Source organism: Ochotona princeps, chromosome 12 (genome assembly GCF_030435755.1).
Source record: "Ochotona princeps isolate mOchPri1 chromosome 12, mOchPri1.hap1, whole genome shotgun sequence".
In the NCBI taxonomy this organism is placed as follows: Eukaryota; Metazoa; Chordata; class Mammalia; order Lagomorpha; family Ochotonidae; genus Ochotona; species Ochotona princeps.
This window is the reverse complement of record NC_080843.1, coordinates 44,580,414-44,598,863: the sequence shown is the minus strand read 5'-3', so window position 1 is coordinate 44,598,863 and position 18,450 is coordinate 44,580,414. Positions and strand designations below refer to the sequence as shown.

Here is an 18,450-nt window from a genome sequence, read left to right as displayed (position 1 = left end):
TTTTTTAAACTTCTCAGTCTTCAAATAGTTTCATAGCCATTATTTCACTTATATTGAAAGCCTTTTGCCGTAAGTCCTCACTCGTATATTATTCCATCTGACGGGGAGAGAGGCAAAGAATAAATAATTGCATGCTGGGAAGTAGCATCAACAATAGAGGTATGAATACAACACAAATTTCACAGAAGAAGAAATGATCACAATAGAAATGATGTTTCAGGTGAGGTTAAAGACTAGCTAGAGTACCTAAATGCTTGGGGATAGGGGACAGATTTGAAGATTAGAGGAAAAGGAGGATGATATTCCCAGTAAAAAGAGCCTGAGAGAATTCACAGAGATCTGAAATAGCACTGCACTGTATTCATAGCACTGTAAGTAGTTGGGTGCTTGTGTAGATTAGAATGTTCTGCAAGTGATGGGAAACATAGGCTATGTTAAGAAACTTGAACTAAAGGTGATATATGATTTTTGATTAGCTTTAACCAAGGAGCAAATGATTCTGTTTTAGACAGGGAATTTTAAATAATAGAAAGCATTTATTCTTATCCGACATCAATTGATGACAAAAACTTCCAAATCATTCAAACTAGAAAAGAAATTTCTCCATTTAAGAAAATACGTGTACATAAAAACTGCAGCCAAATGTATACCTAATGGTGAAACACAGGGTGTTTTTTCCTGAAAAATCAAAACAATACAGATATCTGAACTCACATATTGAAAATGATACTGGTGGTTCATTCCATTGTAGTAATGCAAGAAAGGAAACATAATACACCCATACTGGGGAAAATATTTTTATTCACAGATGCCATTTTTTTTTTTTGGCATAGAATATCTCAAGGAATTAAAAGAGCTTTTAGGCTTAATTGAATCCAAAAAATTTCAGGATGAAAGATTAAGTACAAAAATCTCATTTTTTAAAAGTCACATTAGATATGTGATTAAAAAAAACAGGGGTTTAGGAGCTCTGTGCCAGGAATCAAAGACTATTTTTTAATGATGTCACATTATTTGATTTTACTATTTCTTAGAGGATATGGTAATCAAGATAACATGATGTGGCCTAAATCAAGTATCCTGAATCGTTGAATCGTCACACATATGTCAATTGATTTTCTTTTTTCTTTTTTTTTTTTAAAGATTTATTTTTATTACAAAGTCAGATATACAGAGAGGAGGAGAGACAGATCAGAAGATCTTCCGTCCGATGATTCACTCCCCAAGTGAGCCGCAACGGCCGGTGCATGCTGATCCGATGCCAGGAACCTGGAACCTCTTCCAGGTCTCCCACGCGGGTGCAGGGTCCCAATGCATTGGGCCGTCCTCAACTGCTTTCCCAGGCCACAAGCAGGGAGCTGGATGGGAAGTGGAGCTGCCGGGATTAGAACCGGCGCCCATATGGGATCCTGGGGCGTTCAAGGCGAGGACTTTAGCCGCTAGGCCATGCCGCCAGGCCCAGTCAATTGATTTTCAAAGATGTGATATACAATATACATTGGAAAAAGATAACCTTTTTAACAAATGCTGCAGGAATACGTGATGATCCTAATAGGAAGAAAAGGAGGGAGAAAGGAACGAGGGGAAAAAAAAACCCGTAAGTTGACCTCATACATGTACATATACAAAAACTAATTCAAAAGCATTGTCCTAGATGTAAGAGTTAAAATTACAAAGTATCTACCAGAAAACAAAAGTACAATAATAATGGGTTTTGCAGTTATAAATTTAGTAAGATATAAAATGTCTAAAATTGGTTTTATCAAAAATTAATTTATTCTTCAAAATACATTATATGAAATGAAGGCAAGACATCCCTAATGTGACGAACATTTAGGTTGTCCTGCCTAGACTGGGAGCAAATATTTGACATCATACAGTATACTTGAATTTATCCTGAGAATATATATTCCTAATCCACAAGAATGGCTGCATGTACATGACCGACCGCACCGCCTACTAGTGTGGATTAAAAAAAGAAGAAGAAAGAAAAACCCTGAATTGCTTATAACCTATTAAAGGAAAAGTAAATGATATACAAAACTTAGGAAAATGGTTTATTAAAAAGTTTTTGAAGAGTAGTTTTTTAAACAGTTAAACCTATCTCTGCCATGAATGCTAGCCATTTACCCGCTAAGTGTTTACCCAGTACAAATAATGTGTATATTCTTACTATAAAACTGGAAACAATCTAAATGTCTGTCAGTTGTATGAGTAGATGAACAAAATGTTATGCTGCTAAGGAAGAATAATACTCAGCAAACAAAGGGAAGGTCTGCTGACACACACAATGTCATGATGAATCACAGAATAATTATGCTGAGAAAGAAGACTAAAAATAGCGATGTACAAGTTTGTACAAAGAAACTTCAAAAGACGATGGAAAATGCATTATGAAGAAACTGCCAAGTTTTAAAATATTTTTGCATAACAATAAACCTCTAAATTAAATTTCCCATGAAATTTTTGAAGCTTCTTAATATTGTTTATGTGGGCTTGGCATGGTGGCCTAGCAGCTAAAGTCCTCTCCTTGAACACACCGGGATCCCATATGGGCACCAGCTCTAATCCCAATAGCCACGCTTCCCATCCAGCTCTCTGCTCATGGCTTGGGAAAGCAGACGAGGATGGCCCAAAGCTTTGGAACCCTGCACCCATGTGGGAGACTTGGAGGAAGTTCCTGGCTCCTGGCTTCTGAGCGGCGCAGCACAGGCCATTGCAGTCACTTGTGGAGTGAATCATCGGATGGAAGATCTTCTGATCTGTCTCTCCTCCTCTCTGTATATCTGACTTTCCAATAAAGATAAAATAAACCTTTTAAAAATTCTGTTTATGTAAAAGTCTTGAAATCAGGCTAATATTTGTTCATGGAAAGGAAATAGTTCTTCACTAGAAACAGAGTGGTGAACATGAAGGGAGGATTGCAAAGCATATGCAGGAAATACTTGGACAACGAGTATATTTATCAATTGTGGGTAGATATGAGTATATAAGAGTGTCAAAACTCAACAAATTATAAAACTTAGAAATGAGATTTACATCAGATTGCCTTAATAGAACCACAAACAAGAAAAGTGAAGAAAGAAAAAAACAGGCAAGAAGGAGGAAGAGAAGGTGAAAGATGAAGGAAAGTAAGGAGAAAAGAGAAACCATAATTGTAGTACAATGATGGAAGTGGCTTGAAGGAGCGAGACAAAGCCAGAATCAAAATCAACAGACTATTTTGTCCAATAAAGGAATGAGATGATGAAAAAGTAATACCTTTCCGTATATTAAGCTACACTAGAATTGATAGCCTGACGCTTGGCAGAGTAAATGTACCTTTTCTAACAAATCTGTGTTCAGCATTCATTCTCTCAATGTAAATATTAAATGAATACTCAGCACCAGCCATTGGGGAGTGAATCATCGGATGGAAGATCTTCCTCTCCATATCTTCTCCTCTCTGTATTTCTGCCTTTCCAATAAAAAATTTAAAATTTTTAAAAATCTAAAAGAAAATATTCTGTCTGATAAAAGGAGCCTAATTGGTGTAGCAGGAGAGAAATGGACTCAGTGAGATGAGTTAAAAGTTATCCCTGTCAATAAAGGTTGTTCAGAGGTGAATTCAAGGTTTTATTTTGGTTTTTCAACCATTAATATTTGCTGGAAAATACACTGTCAGTGAGAAATGGGGATATGACGTATAGAAGAATCAAGAATGACTTCTGGGCTTTTGAGTATCCAATTGGAAAGCGGTATGGTTGTTGAAATCAGAAAACCTGGGAAAGGAACGTATTTGATGTGTAATGTGGGTACAGTTCTAATCCTTAACTCTGATTTTGAGCATGTGACTATCTGGGGTGCTAACAGATGTGATTCAAACAATGGCTTTAAAAAAAATCTTACATAATTGAGGTTTCATTCTTCATAAGATTTCATGATGAGAAGAACAGCTTGGGTTGGCTTTAGAGGATAAGATATATATTAAGCGTATGGTGAGAGATGTGGATCTATTTTTTTGTTTCTGCAGGCTATTAACCAGTTGTCCCAACAGCATTTATTGAACAGACCTTCCCGTTTGCCTGGATTGTCGTTTGTCTTTTTGTCAAAGATTATTTGGCTGTATCTGTGTGGGTTTCCTTCTGGTGTTTCTATTCTGCTCCATTGATCTTCCTCTCTATCTTTGTGCCAGTACCACGCTGTTTTGATAACCACTGCCCTATAGTATGTCCAGAGGTCCGGAACTGTGATTCCCGCTGCTAACTTCCTGTTCTTCAGGATGGTTCTAGCTATCCGTGGTTTTTTGTGCTTCCAGATGAACCTTTGGATCATTGTTTCCAGTTCCATGAAGAATGTTTTGGGCAATTTGATTGGGATTGCGTTGAATGTATATATTGCTTTTGGCAGTATAGACATTTTAATGATATTGATTTTACCTATCCAGGAGCATGGGATGTTACTCCATCTTTTGAGGTCTTGTTCAATTTCTTTTTTAAGTAGTTTGTAGTTTTCTTCAAATAAGTCTCCTACATTTTTGTTTAGATTTATTCCCAGATATTTCATACTTTTCTCTGTTATTTTGAATGGTATCTTGCTGGTTAAGTCTTTTTCCATCTTGGGGCTGTTCGCATACACTATGGCTGTTGATTTTTGTTCATTAATTTTGTACCCTGCCACTCTACCAAACTCTCGTGCAAGTTCTAGCAGTCTCTGTATTGAGTCTTTTGGCTCTTCTACATAAAGAATCATATCATCTGCATATAGTGAGAGTTTGACTTCTTCATTTCCCATTTGGATTCCTCTGATTTCTTTTTCTTGTCTTATGGCCTCAGCGAGTACCTCTAGGACTATGTTGAATAGTAGTGGAGAAAGTGGACATCCCTGTCTTGTTCCAGATCTCAGTGGGAAGGGTTCCAGCTTTTCTCCATTCAGTATGATGCTGGTGTTGGGTTTTTCATATATGGCTTTAATTATGTTGTGGATTTTTCCATCTATGCCTACCTTGGTTAGGGTTTTTAGTAGGAAGTGGTGTTGGATTTTGTCGAAAGCTTTTTCTGCATCTATACCGTATGATCCAGCAATAGCACTCCTAGGAATATATCCAGAACAATTGTTTTATGAGAAACCAACATGCACTCCTATGCTCATAGCAGCACAATCAGTAATTGCAAAAACATGGAAGCAACCAAAATGCCCATCAACAGAGGATTGGATAAGAAAGCTATGGTTCATCTACTCCATGGAATACTACTCAGCTATTAAAAAAAACAAAATGCAGTTCTTTGTGGCCAAATGGGCCAAACTGGAAACCATAATGCTAAGGGAAATGAGCCAATCCCAAAAGGTTAAATACCACATGTTTGCCTTAATTTAAGATGATATGATGTTATGTATAACATGTTATGTTTTGAATGTTATATGTTGTGTATAAACTAAAATTGAAGTATAGGTGAGGTGGTCACAGAAGGTGGCTGGGAACTTGCATTTACTTTTAACATATTGGTTACTCATTACTATGTCAATTAATTCTATAATGATGTAAATTTTTGCTGATGGTATGTTGGAGCTTTCAATTGACTGGGATGATACTCTGCTGGCTCTGTCTTCAGACCAGAGAGGGTATACCTAAGAAGCCGTTGAACTTGACTGGACAATAAGATGCTGGACTCTATGTTTGGTATACGCTTGCAATGGGGGAATCTCAACTGAACTTGAGCTGTGGTTATGCAACAAGGTGGAGGAATCCACCATGGTGGGACGGTTTGGGGAGGGGTGGGGAGAACCCAAGTATCTATGTAACTGTGTCACATAATACAATGTAATTAATGAAGTTAAATAATAAATAATTAAAAAAAATTAATAGGGAAAAAAAAGATATATATTAAGCAAACCAGCAAACCTCAGGCCAATTAATGTCCAGCGTAAATTACTTCTCAGTCAACCATTCCTCAGACTCATGAACAAACCCAGTTGAGAACCCGATTTCTCACACTCATGTCAGCAATAAACAGACCCCCCCCCCCAGTTATTACTTAGTGATTTATTTAAGAGCGGGAGAATGGCCAGGGCTGACCTGTGACTGAAGCTGGAAACCTGTAACTAAACTCAGGTTTCTCATATACAAGGTAGGAAGCCATTTACCTGGATCATAACCATTAGCTCCCAGGGTCTAAACTGGCAGGAAGCTGGAGTAAGACTTGAACCCAGGTACTGTATGTGGAACATGAGCAATCTAACTAGCATCTTGACTGTTAGGCAAAATACCCACCCAGTAAAAATGTATTGTTTTATTTCACTTAAGTTTTGTGCTACTGGCATAAGATAACTCACAGAGGAGAGAATAAACTAAAGAAGGGATAAAGATTAGCTTGATTTGGGGCTATGATGAATATAAGATACCTACTGTAAGCTGGGTGTAGAACTCAGCAGCTACATGCATTGTTTGAATCATCAACAGATATATGGTTCAAAATGTGAATATGAATGAGATGAACCCAGGGGGTATATGCAGAGTAAGAAGATAAAATTGTGGTGGCTGAACTCTGAGGAAGACCTACATATGAGAGAGTGGTTGAAATTCAGAAAGAATGCTCAGGTAGCTACAGAGAACGTAGAAGAGTGGTAGCCTGTAATCCAGGCTCACAAGTGGTGAGCCATGGAGGCAAAGTAAGTACACCCATTTTACAAATGAAGAAAATGAGGTTTGGAAGGGGTAATTAAGTTTATTGTGCATGATCACATAAACTATTAAAAAGCAGTAACAGTGTTGAAATCTATATCCTTTGATTCGTACCTCAGAGCTCTGTAATTTTCACCATACTGTTACTCTTGAGTGTATATTTCTGATCCTAATAAATGCAATATTAAAATAATCATATAGTTTATATATATATACTGTTAAAATAATGAATTAAGTATTTAGAATTAAATGAGTATTAAAAATAAGAAATATGTTTTCTCTTGTTGGATTCATCGCTGGCTCGTGGATCACATGATGGCATCATTTTATCCAAGAGGATTTTGTGTTTTCTTCACTCATGCATTAGTTATTCAGTGGCGAGTTTTTCGACATCAGGGTGCTATAATTTTTTGTTTTAACTTCATACCTGTTGTTGACTTTGTTTCGTGGCTTCTCATTTATGGAATGTATAGAGATGGTGTAATAGAAAGTATCATATTCAGATGTGAAGATACAATGCAATATGCTTCCCTACTTGCAAATCAAAGATGGACTCCCAGTAAACTGTTGGATATATCTAGACAATGGGATGCTGGACTGTCTGACATTGTTGTACCAGCAATATCGGCGCACACTTAAATAACAGATTGATGGACTTAGGTCTGCTTATGACGAACTATACTATTATAATAATAGGGGAAAAATTGGGGTGGGAATTTGGTGGGAGGGAATCCCAAACACTAATTGGATCATAAAATTTAAAAAAAGAATTAAATGAGCATTAAAAATAAGAAATATGTAACCCCAGGAACTTCTTGAAATTATGAAATATTTGTGTTATTTAATTGTATGGTACCTTCTGTTATACATCAACTTTTTTCTACATTTGATAAATTTGTTAGTTAAGTGGTTTTCCAATATGCATTATAAATCAAAACGGTGGATTTCCTTTTATGTTGAATATCATGAATTATCAATTATGTTGAAATATATTGCAGAATGATCTTCATGAGCTTGAAAAACAAATAGCAGCAGTCTCTACGGAAAGTAAAGAAATGGAGAGGCAAATTTATCAACAAGACACTGCCATCGAGAACACCAAACTTCAGTGTGGAAGCCTGGAAGCACAAATCAAATCCTTACATACAGAAAACATACAGCTTAAATTTGACGTGGAAACAGCCCAGGAAGAATTTGAGGAAAACATGATAAAATATAATGCATATTATGCAAAAATAAAAGCATACAGAGATAGTTTTGGGGAGAGAGAAAGCAAATCATCATTTATGACCGAGCTACATGAAAAACAGAATCTTGTTAAAAAACTAAAGAAAATGAAAGAGGAACTTAAGCAAGATCTCCAAAATCCAGAAAGGAATCGAATAACACAAGTACAGGTTTGATTTATAACTTATCAAAAGTTTCTATTTGTTATCCTCTTTCAAGTACACATGATAACTGTATGCTCAAGTCCATAACCCTTCTTCTACATTCAGAAACTGTTTTAACATTTTTTTTAAACTTAGCTATAGTGATAGATCTACTATCCCACATCCTAAAGGAAATATGCACACATTCCCTGTGGATTTATAAAATATATGGTCAGACAAAATCAGAGAAATTAATGAATCCATTTGTTATAGAAATTGAAATTCACAAAACTGCTAAAGTCTTGGGGTCTATGTGAATGCATCCAGACCAATTTAGCATGCCTAATGCTGTTATATAAACAATTTGAATTAGTAATTTCACATTAAAATCTATATCTCTTTATTTATTTTTAAGAATGTATTTAGTTTTATTTGAAAGATAGGTTTTACAGAAAGAGGAGAGACAGAGAGAGAGGTCTCTCATCCACTAGTTCACACCCCAAAGGACTGCAACAGTTAGAGCCAAGCTGAATCTAACTTGGGAGCTAAGAGCTTCTCCGTCTCCCACGTGGCTACAGGGGCCCAAATACTTGTGCTATGCCCTGTTGCTTTCCCACGCTGTAAGTAGAAAGTGTGAGTGGAAGTGGAGCAGCCAGGCTAGAACTGTTGTCCATGTGGGATGCACTAGCAGGGGAAGGATTGGCATGCTATGCCACCATGCTGGCCCCCTCTTATTTTTCTTTCAAGAAAATAGAAGATACAAATTTAAAATGTCTATCATTCCTTGCTAAAGTAAAAAATCCACGATAATTATCGGATTTTATATCTTTGTGTCTTATTTTTCATTTTTTTAGTTCTATGATTTCAGACCTAGATTATATTTAAATAATAGTTCTTTATTTTGTATATTTATAGAGATAATTATCCAAATCCCATTTAAATATTGAATTTTAAAATTTTAAATTATAGACACATTGAAAATCTTGTATTTGTTTACCATTCATTTTTTGACTTGTATATTAAAAATTTATAAACACAGGAAGACATTGCAAAGCTAAAGGATAAAATTTTGACTGTGAAAGAATCTATCCTTGAAAAAACTTGTTTTATTGAGGAAGAAAAAAAGACACATGAAAAATTAAGAAAAGAAATAGAGGTAAGCTTAATTATCTGTATTTCAATAATTTATGGAGTAATATCTTAAAGGTTACACCATTTGACATTTCCTTTTGACTCAAGACTATAAAACTCAGTAGAAAACACAGAGAATACAACCTCATTCAAAGATAGCCTAATGTGTGAGTGTATCCAAACAAAACATAAACTCATATTCCCTGATCCTAGAACACCAATTTGTAATCCAGCTAATGGCTAGGAAACAGCGGCTACAGTAATCAAAGGTGATGTACGTTCTTCAACATTATAGATTCCTCAAAATAGAGGGAAATATAACAAAAATAATTGTCATTCTAAACCTTTTGGAGCAGATCTTCGCAATTATCAAGAGTCAAGAAAGCAAATGTGCAAAATCGATAATGAGACTATATGTGGTACTATTTGTAGATTTCTGTAGACATTATTGTTTAGAAAAATGGAGAACAAAAATAGAAAAGATATCATCAAGAAGAAATAAAAATAATTTTCATATTAAGTCATTAATTTGAAAAATATCCATGTAGTTCAATTTCCTTTGCAACTTGCTTTTGATTGGTGATGCAATGAAAGAGTGCCAGAGAAAACTGCAGGTTAAAAATCCTTAATTTTACAAATTCTGTATAACAAATACCATGATTATACCATAGTTAACTAGAAATTTAAATTTCTTTTCCTTTTAAGACATCCCAGATTTATTAAAAAAAACATAACAGTAACATGGTTTATATAAGTGATATAAAGATAATGGCTACAGGATTAATGAAACAAAACCATGAATAATCCATCTCTAAATGGAGAAAACAAAATATAAAATAAATAGGTTGAAATGAATTTGGATTTCTACCTCATCTCTTTGTCTCTCTCTGTGTCTGTCTTGCACACACACTCATCCACTTTTAACAATGTTCAAGATGATAGAAGAGAACAAGTTAACAATTTGTGTCACAGATTGAATTTTTTAAAGATCTATTTATTTGACAGAGATCTCCATCCATTGGTTCCCTCCCCAGATTGCCACAATGCTTAGAGCTGAGCTGATCCAAAGCCAGGTGTCAAGAGTTTCCTCCAGGTCTGCCACTTGGTACATCGGTGCAAGGACCTGAGCCAGCTTCCCCTGCTTTCCCAGGACATTAGCAGGGAGTTGTATTGGAACAGGAGACAAATCAGTGTCCTAAACAGGATGTCAGCACTAGCAGGTGGAGGATTAGACTAAACACTACCATTTGGGCCCAAAGAAATATTTCTTTTAAAAGACAAACAACAGCAACATAACTTTACAACTAAGTATTTTTACTTTTAACTATGTTAAATGTTTCTAGAATATGGAAATACCTTATAACAACAACAACAAACTCAGTTCTGTAGAAGATACTTATAATACATGTAAGGGTTAACAAGGATGTATGAAAAATCTGAACTACTTAAACATCTGATAAATCATATTGAAAGACATTTTTGGAAACATGAATATCTAAAAAATGGAAAATCACTGAACTCATGAACAATAGAAGTTGAGAAAACTGCAGTGTTATCCCATTTTTATCCCAACAAATTATCATTATTATAGTTGGTCAAGTGTGGAGCACGTTTACTACGTTATTAGAATGAGTAAATTGCTGAAGGCATTTTGGAAAAAAAATTGGTTTGTGACTTTCAAATGCATGGAAACATTATAAAAAATTTTAAAAAGAATAAATATAAGGGCCTGCCACAATAGCCTAGTAGCTAAATCCACGCCTCGCAACCACCAGGATCCCATATGGGCACTGGTTTGTGTCCTGGATGCTCCACTTCCTATCCAGCTCCCTGTTTGGAGCTTGGGAAGACAGTAGAGGATGGCCCAAAGCCTTGGAACCCTGCACCTGCGTGGGAGTCCCATAGGAGGCTCCTGGTTCCTGGCTTTGGTTTGGCTCAGCTATGGCCTTTGTGGCCAGTTGGGGGTGAACCAGTGGGTGAAACATCTTTCTTTTTGTAAATCTGACTTTCTAACAACAACAACAACAAAAAGAATAAAAACACAAATTTTAAATGAGTAGCTTGATAAAATTTCATTAAAATGTAGAAACATGTTACTATCATCTAAATTAAGATATATAATTTGCCATCATATCTGGACAGTTTGTGCTTGTTTTGTTGGGCAATTATTATTCCAGTTTTTAGAAATAGTTTTATGGGAATATAACTCATATACCATAAGTTCATCATTTAAAACTGATAATGCAGTGCATTTTAACATATTCACAGATATGCATGACTGTTACCAAAAATGATTCTAGAAATTTCCCTTTTTTGTTGTTTTCATCATGAAATTTCTTCCCAAGGTTTAATAAATTATTTTTAAAGCTTTTATAATAGGAGGCCTCTTTTAAAATATTTTTGTGCATTTCAATTTCGATCCTATTACCTCTTACACATTTTGAAGTATTCTATCACCATGTTATGATTTAAAAGTGGAAAATTAAAGATTTTCTGTTGTTTGGAGAATGTTAGTTTTTAGAACATGATCATATTTTAGTGCTTGGCCTGAACTGATCATAGCTATGAGGAACCTCCTTCTTAAACAACCACTGTTACAAAGAGGATGAATTCAAATGCTAAAATAATTATAGGAATTATTTCCGTTTTGAGTCTTTTTTAATCACTTCTCTGAATATGTTTTGGCCCTTGTATAGTTCCTGTCATCTCTTGCATTCTGTTGGTTTTTTCCTTTGCATATTGTAGTTTTATTTTAATGTTGGTTTTTAAATTTTTTAGTCCAGAAAAATGAAAATGGTTTTTGAATTTCAGTGGTTTTCTGCCAGCTAAGTGCTAATAGTAATCTTAAGCCACATCTGAGTGAAAAAAGCATTTGTAAATATCTATTCCGAATCGTCTATATATTTTATGTGTATATTTTGGAAGAAGGGAGTAAGTGTTAGAGTGGAGAATAAGGATAAGTTATGAGTCACTGAAGAAAAACTTGGAGAAACAAAATACAAAACACACTGTCACAAAGCCTAAAATAAATCAAGTAGCAATCAGTGATTTTTTTTTTTTTGCTCACAGTTTTTTCAAAAGTGTTATTTGTCAATCCAAACCAAGAATGGAGCACTTAAGACATTTTATCAAATTTTGAGTGTTTTCAAGCAATATTTTATGATAAATGACATCATGTAAAAAAGGCACCAATGTCTTGCTTTTGGCTAAATGTGCTACAATCTGTTAAAGTCTGTTAAAAGGATAAGAAGCAATTTGGTGCACTTTCAGACCTACTAGAGGTCACAAACAAAGCGTTTTGGTACACTGGAACATGCAACTACACAACTCACAAATGCATTCATTTGTTGATATCACCAACAGAAATTATTACACAAATGGAAGTCATTCCTATAAAACAAATATAGAGAAGCAAATGGGGCAAATGCAAGCTAAAGTCAAGATTAGAATTATTCAAATGGATAACAGGGTTCACATGCTCTTTTGCAGAAAGTACAAGAAGAAATGTTTAGTATTATTAACTATTATGCATTCTATCCCTTTATTTTTCAAGCAGTTTATATAACTTAGACTGTATCATTTATGTTCTCATACTAACACACCTTAATGAAATTTCAGAAAATTTAAATATCTTGTGCAAAGTTCTACAACTTATGAGACATGATAATGTAGAATAAGAGTCTGCAAGTATAGGACATAGTTTCTCCCATTCTTCCTTTTACAATAATTTTCATTTCTTAGGAATACATATTCCTTGGTAAATATTAAGGTATAAATTAGAGGGACAATTATAATTTTATGTTGTGGGCAATTGCTCCTGGGGCTGTGCCTGCTACCTGGTGGGCGTGGCTTAGAGTTTACCTGTCTATGGCCTGATGCACAGCTTCCAGGCCTACGTGTGGAACATGACCTCCAACATGAGCAGGATATCTAGGGAAATACAAGGAATATAACCTCTGACGTGACCGAAAGGTCAAGGGAAATCGACCTGTCATCTAGCCAATAATGGTGTCTTTAATTTGTGTTGAATAAATGGACAGTTCTCACCAGCTTGTCTCTGGTGGTTGGTGGTTCTTGTGGCCAAAGAACACCATTGCCTTACCCTTGGTGACCTCAAGGCCTACTGGCAGGCTTAAACCCCAAGATTATGTCACCTCTTACTGCATTACTTTCTTTCATCATTCTTCACTTCTTTCTTTGAATTTTTTTATTTGTATAAGGTGAACAAAGTTTATGTATTTCATATACACAAATTTAAGAACATAATGATACTTCCAAACCCAACTTGCCTCATACCTATACTTCCATCTTCCCTACTCCTTTCTTGTTTTTCTTTTCATTTTTACAATGACATATTTTCAGTTTATTTTATAACCACAAGGTTAATCCTCCATTAAATCAAGAGTTCAACAGGTAGTAAGTACAAAAACTACTATGCCTCAGGAATATAGATGAAGGCTATAAACAGTAATCAAATTTCAAAACATTGATTTTGCTCATGTAAATCACATTTTTAGTTTCCACAAATCAGGAAATAGGTGAGATTTGTTTTTTTCAGACTAGTTTATTTCATTGAGCATAATGGTTTCCAATTGCATATGTTGTTCAAAAAAAAAAAAAACCCATGCTTTTAATTCTTTCATGGCTAAGTATATTTCATTGTGTGTATATGCCATGTTGCCTGTATGCAGTTATCAGTTAATGACATCAGATAATGCAGCTGTATTGAGTCTATGTCTTAGCTATAGTTAATTAAGCTATAGTAAACACTGGAGTACAGGTAACTTTCATATGTTGATTTTGTTTCCTTTGGGTAAATTCCTGGAATTGGGATGGCTGGGTCATATGATAGATCTGTTTTCAGGTTTCTGAGGAATCTCCATACTGTCTTTTTGTCCTCATAACACATAGGCTTATACATACATACATACACACACAGACACACATAGTATATGTAAATTTGCAACTGGTTTACTTACTCAACAATTTGTTTCATAGAGGTCTTCTTCTACTGGTACGAAATACTGCATCATGCTATACCAGAGAAAACTTAAATGGTTTACAGTCTTCTGTTATTAAAAGTAATGTTGTAAAGAACATCATAGTACATACAACCTTTGCATCAAGAAATAGAATTAATTGTCATATGGTCCATGCTCTATTATTTAATACCTCTTACTAATTATTAACAGAACTAGAAATAATGTCATATTTGAAATAACTTTATACTGTTTTATTAATTTATCTCTCTTCCCATATGAGGTTGACTGCATAAATATTAAATTTGGCCTTTTTGGGAACCCCCAGTTTGCATATTAACTTCTTTTAAATCCATGGTTATAACTTTTGGATATGCATAATGGATAAAACTCCAAGTAGACAACTGACAACAGTGAGAAGGCTGATGAACTTTGTAGAGATTTCTGTTCATCACACCATTGCTGCTTACTTTCCACTAACACCAAAACTTAGCAGTATAGACCACAAAAGAACTAAGAAGTAAGACAAATCTGGTGTAAAAATAAGGGCTCCATTTGAAGGTGAAACTAAAATAGACCCTAACATGTATGAAACACAGTCCCACAAATCCAAGATTATCCGCAAATAACTTAAGTTGCTATTCGGACAAAATTCAATATGTTTCAGAGTAAAATGTAGAAGAATCCATATATAATTAATGTTTAATTAATAATGTAACATTATTAGACCTGAGAAGAAACTGTATTACCTATAGCTGAGAGGATAGCTAACCAATGAAAATAGAGCAACAGTTGACATAAAAATTGTAAGACAAGGACTAAAACTAGTAATGAATGCATTAAATGTGCAACAGAAAACTGAATGTAGTCATAGATACAATGGGTAAAGAGAAGAATTTTTAATTATATAAAATAACAAAATGGAATTCTTAGAACTGAAAAAACAAATGTAGAAATGAAAAACTGTATTGATGAAATTGAAAACAGAGTATATATTGCAGAAGATCTTTTCCAAACTTGAAGATAAACTAATAGGAGCCATCAAAACAAGTACACAGAGCAAAATATAGAAGAATTAGAGAACACATAGTGCATTTATGACCTGTGGAACCATATTAATCTGATATAATTTTATCCCAAGAAAGGGAGAAGAGATAGATTCAAGATTTTAGATGTTCAGCAAACTCCAGGCAGGATACACACAGAGAAAACCATACATAAAGACATTATAATATGGGCCTGGCGGCGTGGCCTAGCGGCTAAAGTCCTCGCCTTGAAAGCCCCAGGATCCCATATGGGCACCGGTTCTAATCCCGGCAGCTCCACTTCCCATCCAGCTCCCTGCTTGTGGCCTGGGAAAGCAGTTGAGGACGGCCCAATGCATTGGGACCCTGCACCCGTGTGGGAGACCCGGAAGAGGTTCCTGGTTCCCGGCATCTGATCGGTGCAGCATCAGCCCGTTGCGGCTCACTTGGGGAGTGAAAACATCAGATGGAAGATCTTCCTCTCTGTCTCTCCTCCTCTCTGTATATCCGGCTTTCCAATAATAATAATAATAATAATAATAATAATAATAATAAAATCTTTAAAAAAAGACATTATAATAAAGTCACTGAAAACCAAACATATCATATTTCATGAACAAGGACAATAATAAGAATGATCATTGGCACGGGTGTTTTAGAGCAGTGCTGGGTGAGATGCCTGTTTTTTCAGGGAGTGGAATCAAGTTCATTGTCCTACTTGTGATCCAGCCCCCTGCTAATAAGGGGGGAAGGTGACAGTTAATAATAACCTAAGCACTTTGGGTTCCTGACCTGCATGTGGGAGATTTGGATGGGTCCACAGCTTCAGGTTTTAGCATGGTCCAAACCCTAGCTTTTCTGAGCATTTGCCCTTTCCTTTAACATAAATAAATTCCCTTTGCAAAAAAAGAATGACTATTGATTCTTAAAACAATGGGAAATAGTAGAAAAGAAATTACCTAATTAAAGTGCTGACAGGGAAGAACTACCAAGCAGAAATTCTGTACCCAATGAAAATTTTTTTTCAAAAATAAAAATGAAAGAAATTTCAGATAAACAAGATGGACTTTGCTTCTGGCAGACTTTTACTGTAAGAAATGTTTTTTTTTTTAAGTTTTTAAAGCTGAAAGGAAGTAAAAAATGGAAGGGATTGAAACTAGAAAGTATATGGGTAAATATCTGAGTCTTTCCATTTAAATTTTTAAGAATTCAGGAATTACCCATCTGGACAATAAGTAGCTGGACTCTATGTTTGGTATATGTTTGCAAGGAAAGAATCTTGATTGAATTTGAACTGTAATACTGCACCAAGGTGGAGGAATCCACCAGGGGGGAGGGGCGTGGGGAGGGGTGGGGGGATTCCCAGAGCCTATGAAACTGTCACATAATAATAATTAATAAAAAATAATTAATTAATAATTAATTTTAAAAAGTAAAAAAAAGAATTCAGCAATTAAAAACAATAATAGTAGATTTTATACAAGCTATTCATTAAAGCTATAGCATTGTATCACTCTAAATCAATTGACAAAAGTACAAAACAGTTTTATAAAACAATGTTTGGAGTAAAGCTGATACATGCATTTCTTTTATGTTGCATTAAATTTTTAAGAGTAGCTGTTTATTATAAGATTAATTGAAAATAGATTGTGCTGTGCTTGCTGTGGCAGCACATATACTAAAATTGGAATGATTCAGAGAAGATTAGCATGGTCCCTGCATGATGAAAATAGGTGGTACTATATTAAGAACACATATTGAACAAAAAAGAAATAATACAATTAGGGAAGAAAAAAAGTAGAACCAAAAAGTTAGAAAAGATCAATGAAATGAAGGACTAATCTTTTTAATAAACAAAATTGGTAAACCCTTGGCCCAACTGAACAAAAATAAAAGGGAGATGAGGAGATCTAAGTTAATCAAATCATAGATGAAAAATAGATATTACAAATAATACAGAAATACAAAGAGTAAGAATTATTACAAACAGCTATATACCAACATATTTTAAATTTGAAAGAAATGGGTAGATTTCTGGGTCCAAAGATGTAGGAAATATGCATAAACTAATAGCTAAAACTCAAGCTGAATTAGTAATAAATAGCCTCCCAACAATGAAAAGTACAGAACTGAAAGTGGAGCAGCTGGCACTTGATCAGATTAAGCAGATTGTTTGATCTTCAGTTCTTCACACAGTAATAAGGATAACAAGTCACATTGTAAGTTATTATATGTGAATTTAATTATACATAGAAGGGCCGCGGCACAGTATCTACCATGTAATAAGTGTTGCATACTAGTTATTTGCAAAGTGCTTTTCTCTTTAGGCAACATATCCTTTAGGAATGCTTAGTATATATCTTTCACAAGACCTGTTGACTGTATTTTCTACTTTTAACAGGTACAACATAAGAGATATGATGCAATTCTAAAACGTCTGCATTGTCAGGTGAACAAGATTCAGTCAAATAGAAGACAATGGCAATGGGACATTCAACAGCTCGAAAAAACTGCAACGGAACTGAGAAAACGTGTTGGAGTGCAGGAATAACATTGCCAGAAGACAATGTAGAACAGAGATTATGCCAACAGAAAGATGTTGGACAGGATGTTGAGAATATCCTTTGGATTTTAAACAACCAGTGTCTACCGTCAGTCAGAGCCTGTCTTAGTGACAGGCGTATTTTCTGTTAGTTTAAACCTGTTACCGTTTTCTTAAATTTCCCTCCAAACCTACAATTGATAGCAGTAAATAGGCAAGAGGAATGCTTACAGGCGAATAGTGCAAGAGTCTAACTGAATATTTTGGAAGTGTGAGATGCAAGATGAAACATGTTGCATTCCCTACCGCAAGAAGTTAAAGAAATACTTGAATATTCAATTATTTAAATTAAAATGTTAAAGTGGTCACCTGTTTGAAACTTTTTTTAAAATTTGTTTAAAGCTGCCTTTACAGTAGCCCATAGATATTGATACTTCCAATAGTGTTGTTATATGTTCCAGGCTCCAAATATCTCACTCAATTTTCTTGTTTATTCAGGAGGTAGCAGTCATTATTCTTTGTTATCAAATATCATTTTAGAGTGTTACATAAATGTGTAAATTTTTGTTAATTTTTCTATCTATATATTCTTTATTTCTTTTCTGTGACTAAAATGAAAATATCATAGGAGGCTCTTAAAAATCCTCACTGATATAAACTAAGATTTTTTTCATTGAAAGACAAATCTCATGTTTGTGCTAATAAATCATATGGTAACTTGCCTTTTTTCAGACAAAAGTGG

The 18,450-nt window shown here is 34.8% G+C and overlaps 1 protein-coding gene and 1 non-coding gene across 2 annotated transcripts in view; both read left to right on the top strand.

The window, feature by feature from the left end:
• Positions 1 to 17,746, top strand: part of CCDC122 (coiled-coil domain containing 122) — a 29,294-nt gene extending 11,548 nt beyond the window's left edge. Inside the window, exons 3-5 of the mRNA XM_012926614.3 lie at positions 7,660 to 8,058; positions 9,071 to 9,187; positions 17,568 to 17,746. Of these exons, the coding sequence (XP_012782068.3) occupies positions 7,660 to 8,058; positions 9,071 to 9,187; positions 17,568 to 17,717 (666 nt within the window). The 3' untranslated portion in view covers positions 17,718 to 17,746. The remainder of the gene's footprint in view (positions 1 to 7,659; positions 8,059 to 9,070; positions 9,188 to 17,567) is intronic.
• On the top strand, positions 16,821 to 16,924 carry LOC118758030 (U6 spliceosomal RNA). Its single transcript, XR_004995493.1, has one exon. It is a non-coding gene; the product is annotated as a U6 spliceosomal RNA (small nuclear RNA).
• Positions 17,747 to 18,450: the final 704 nt, after the last annotated feature.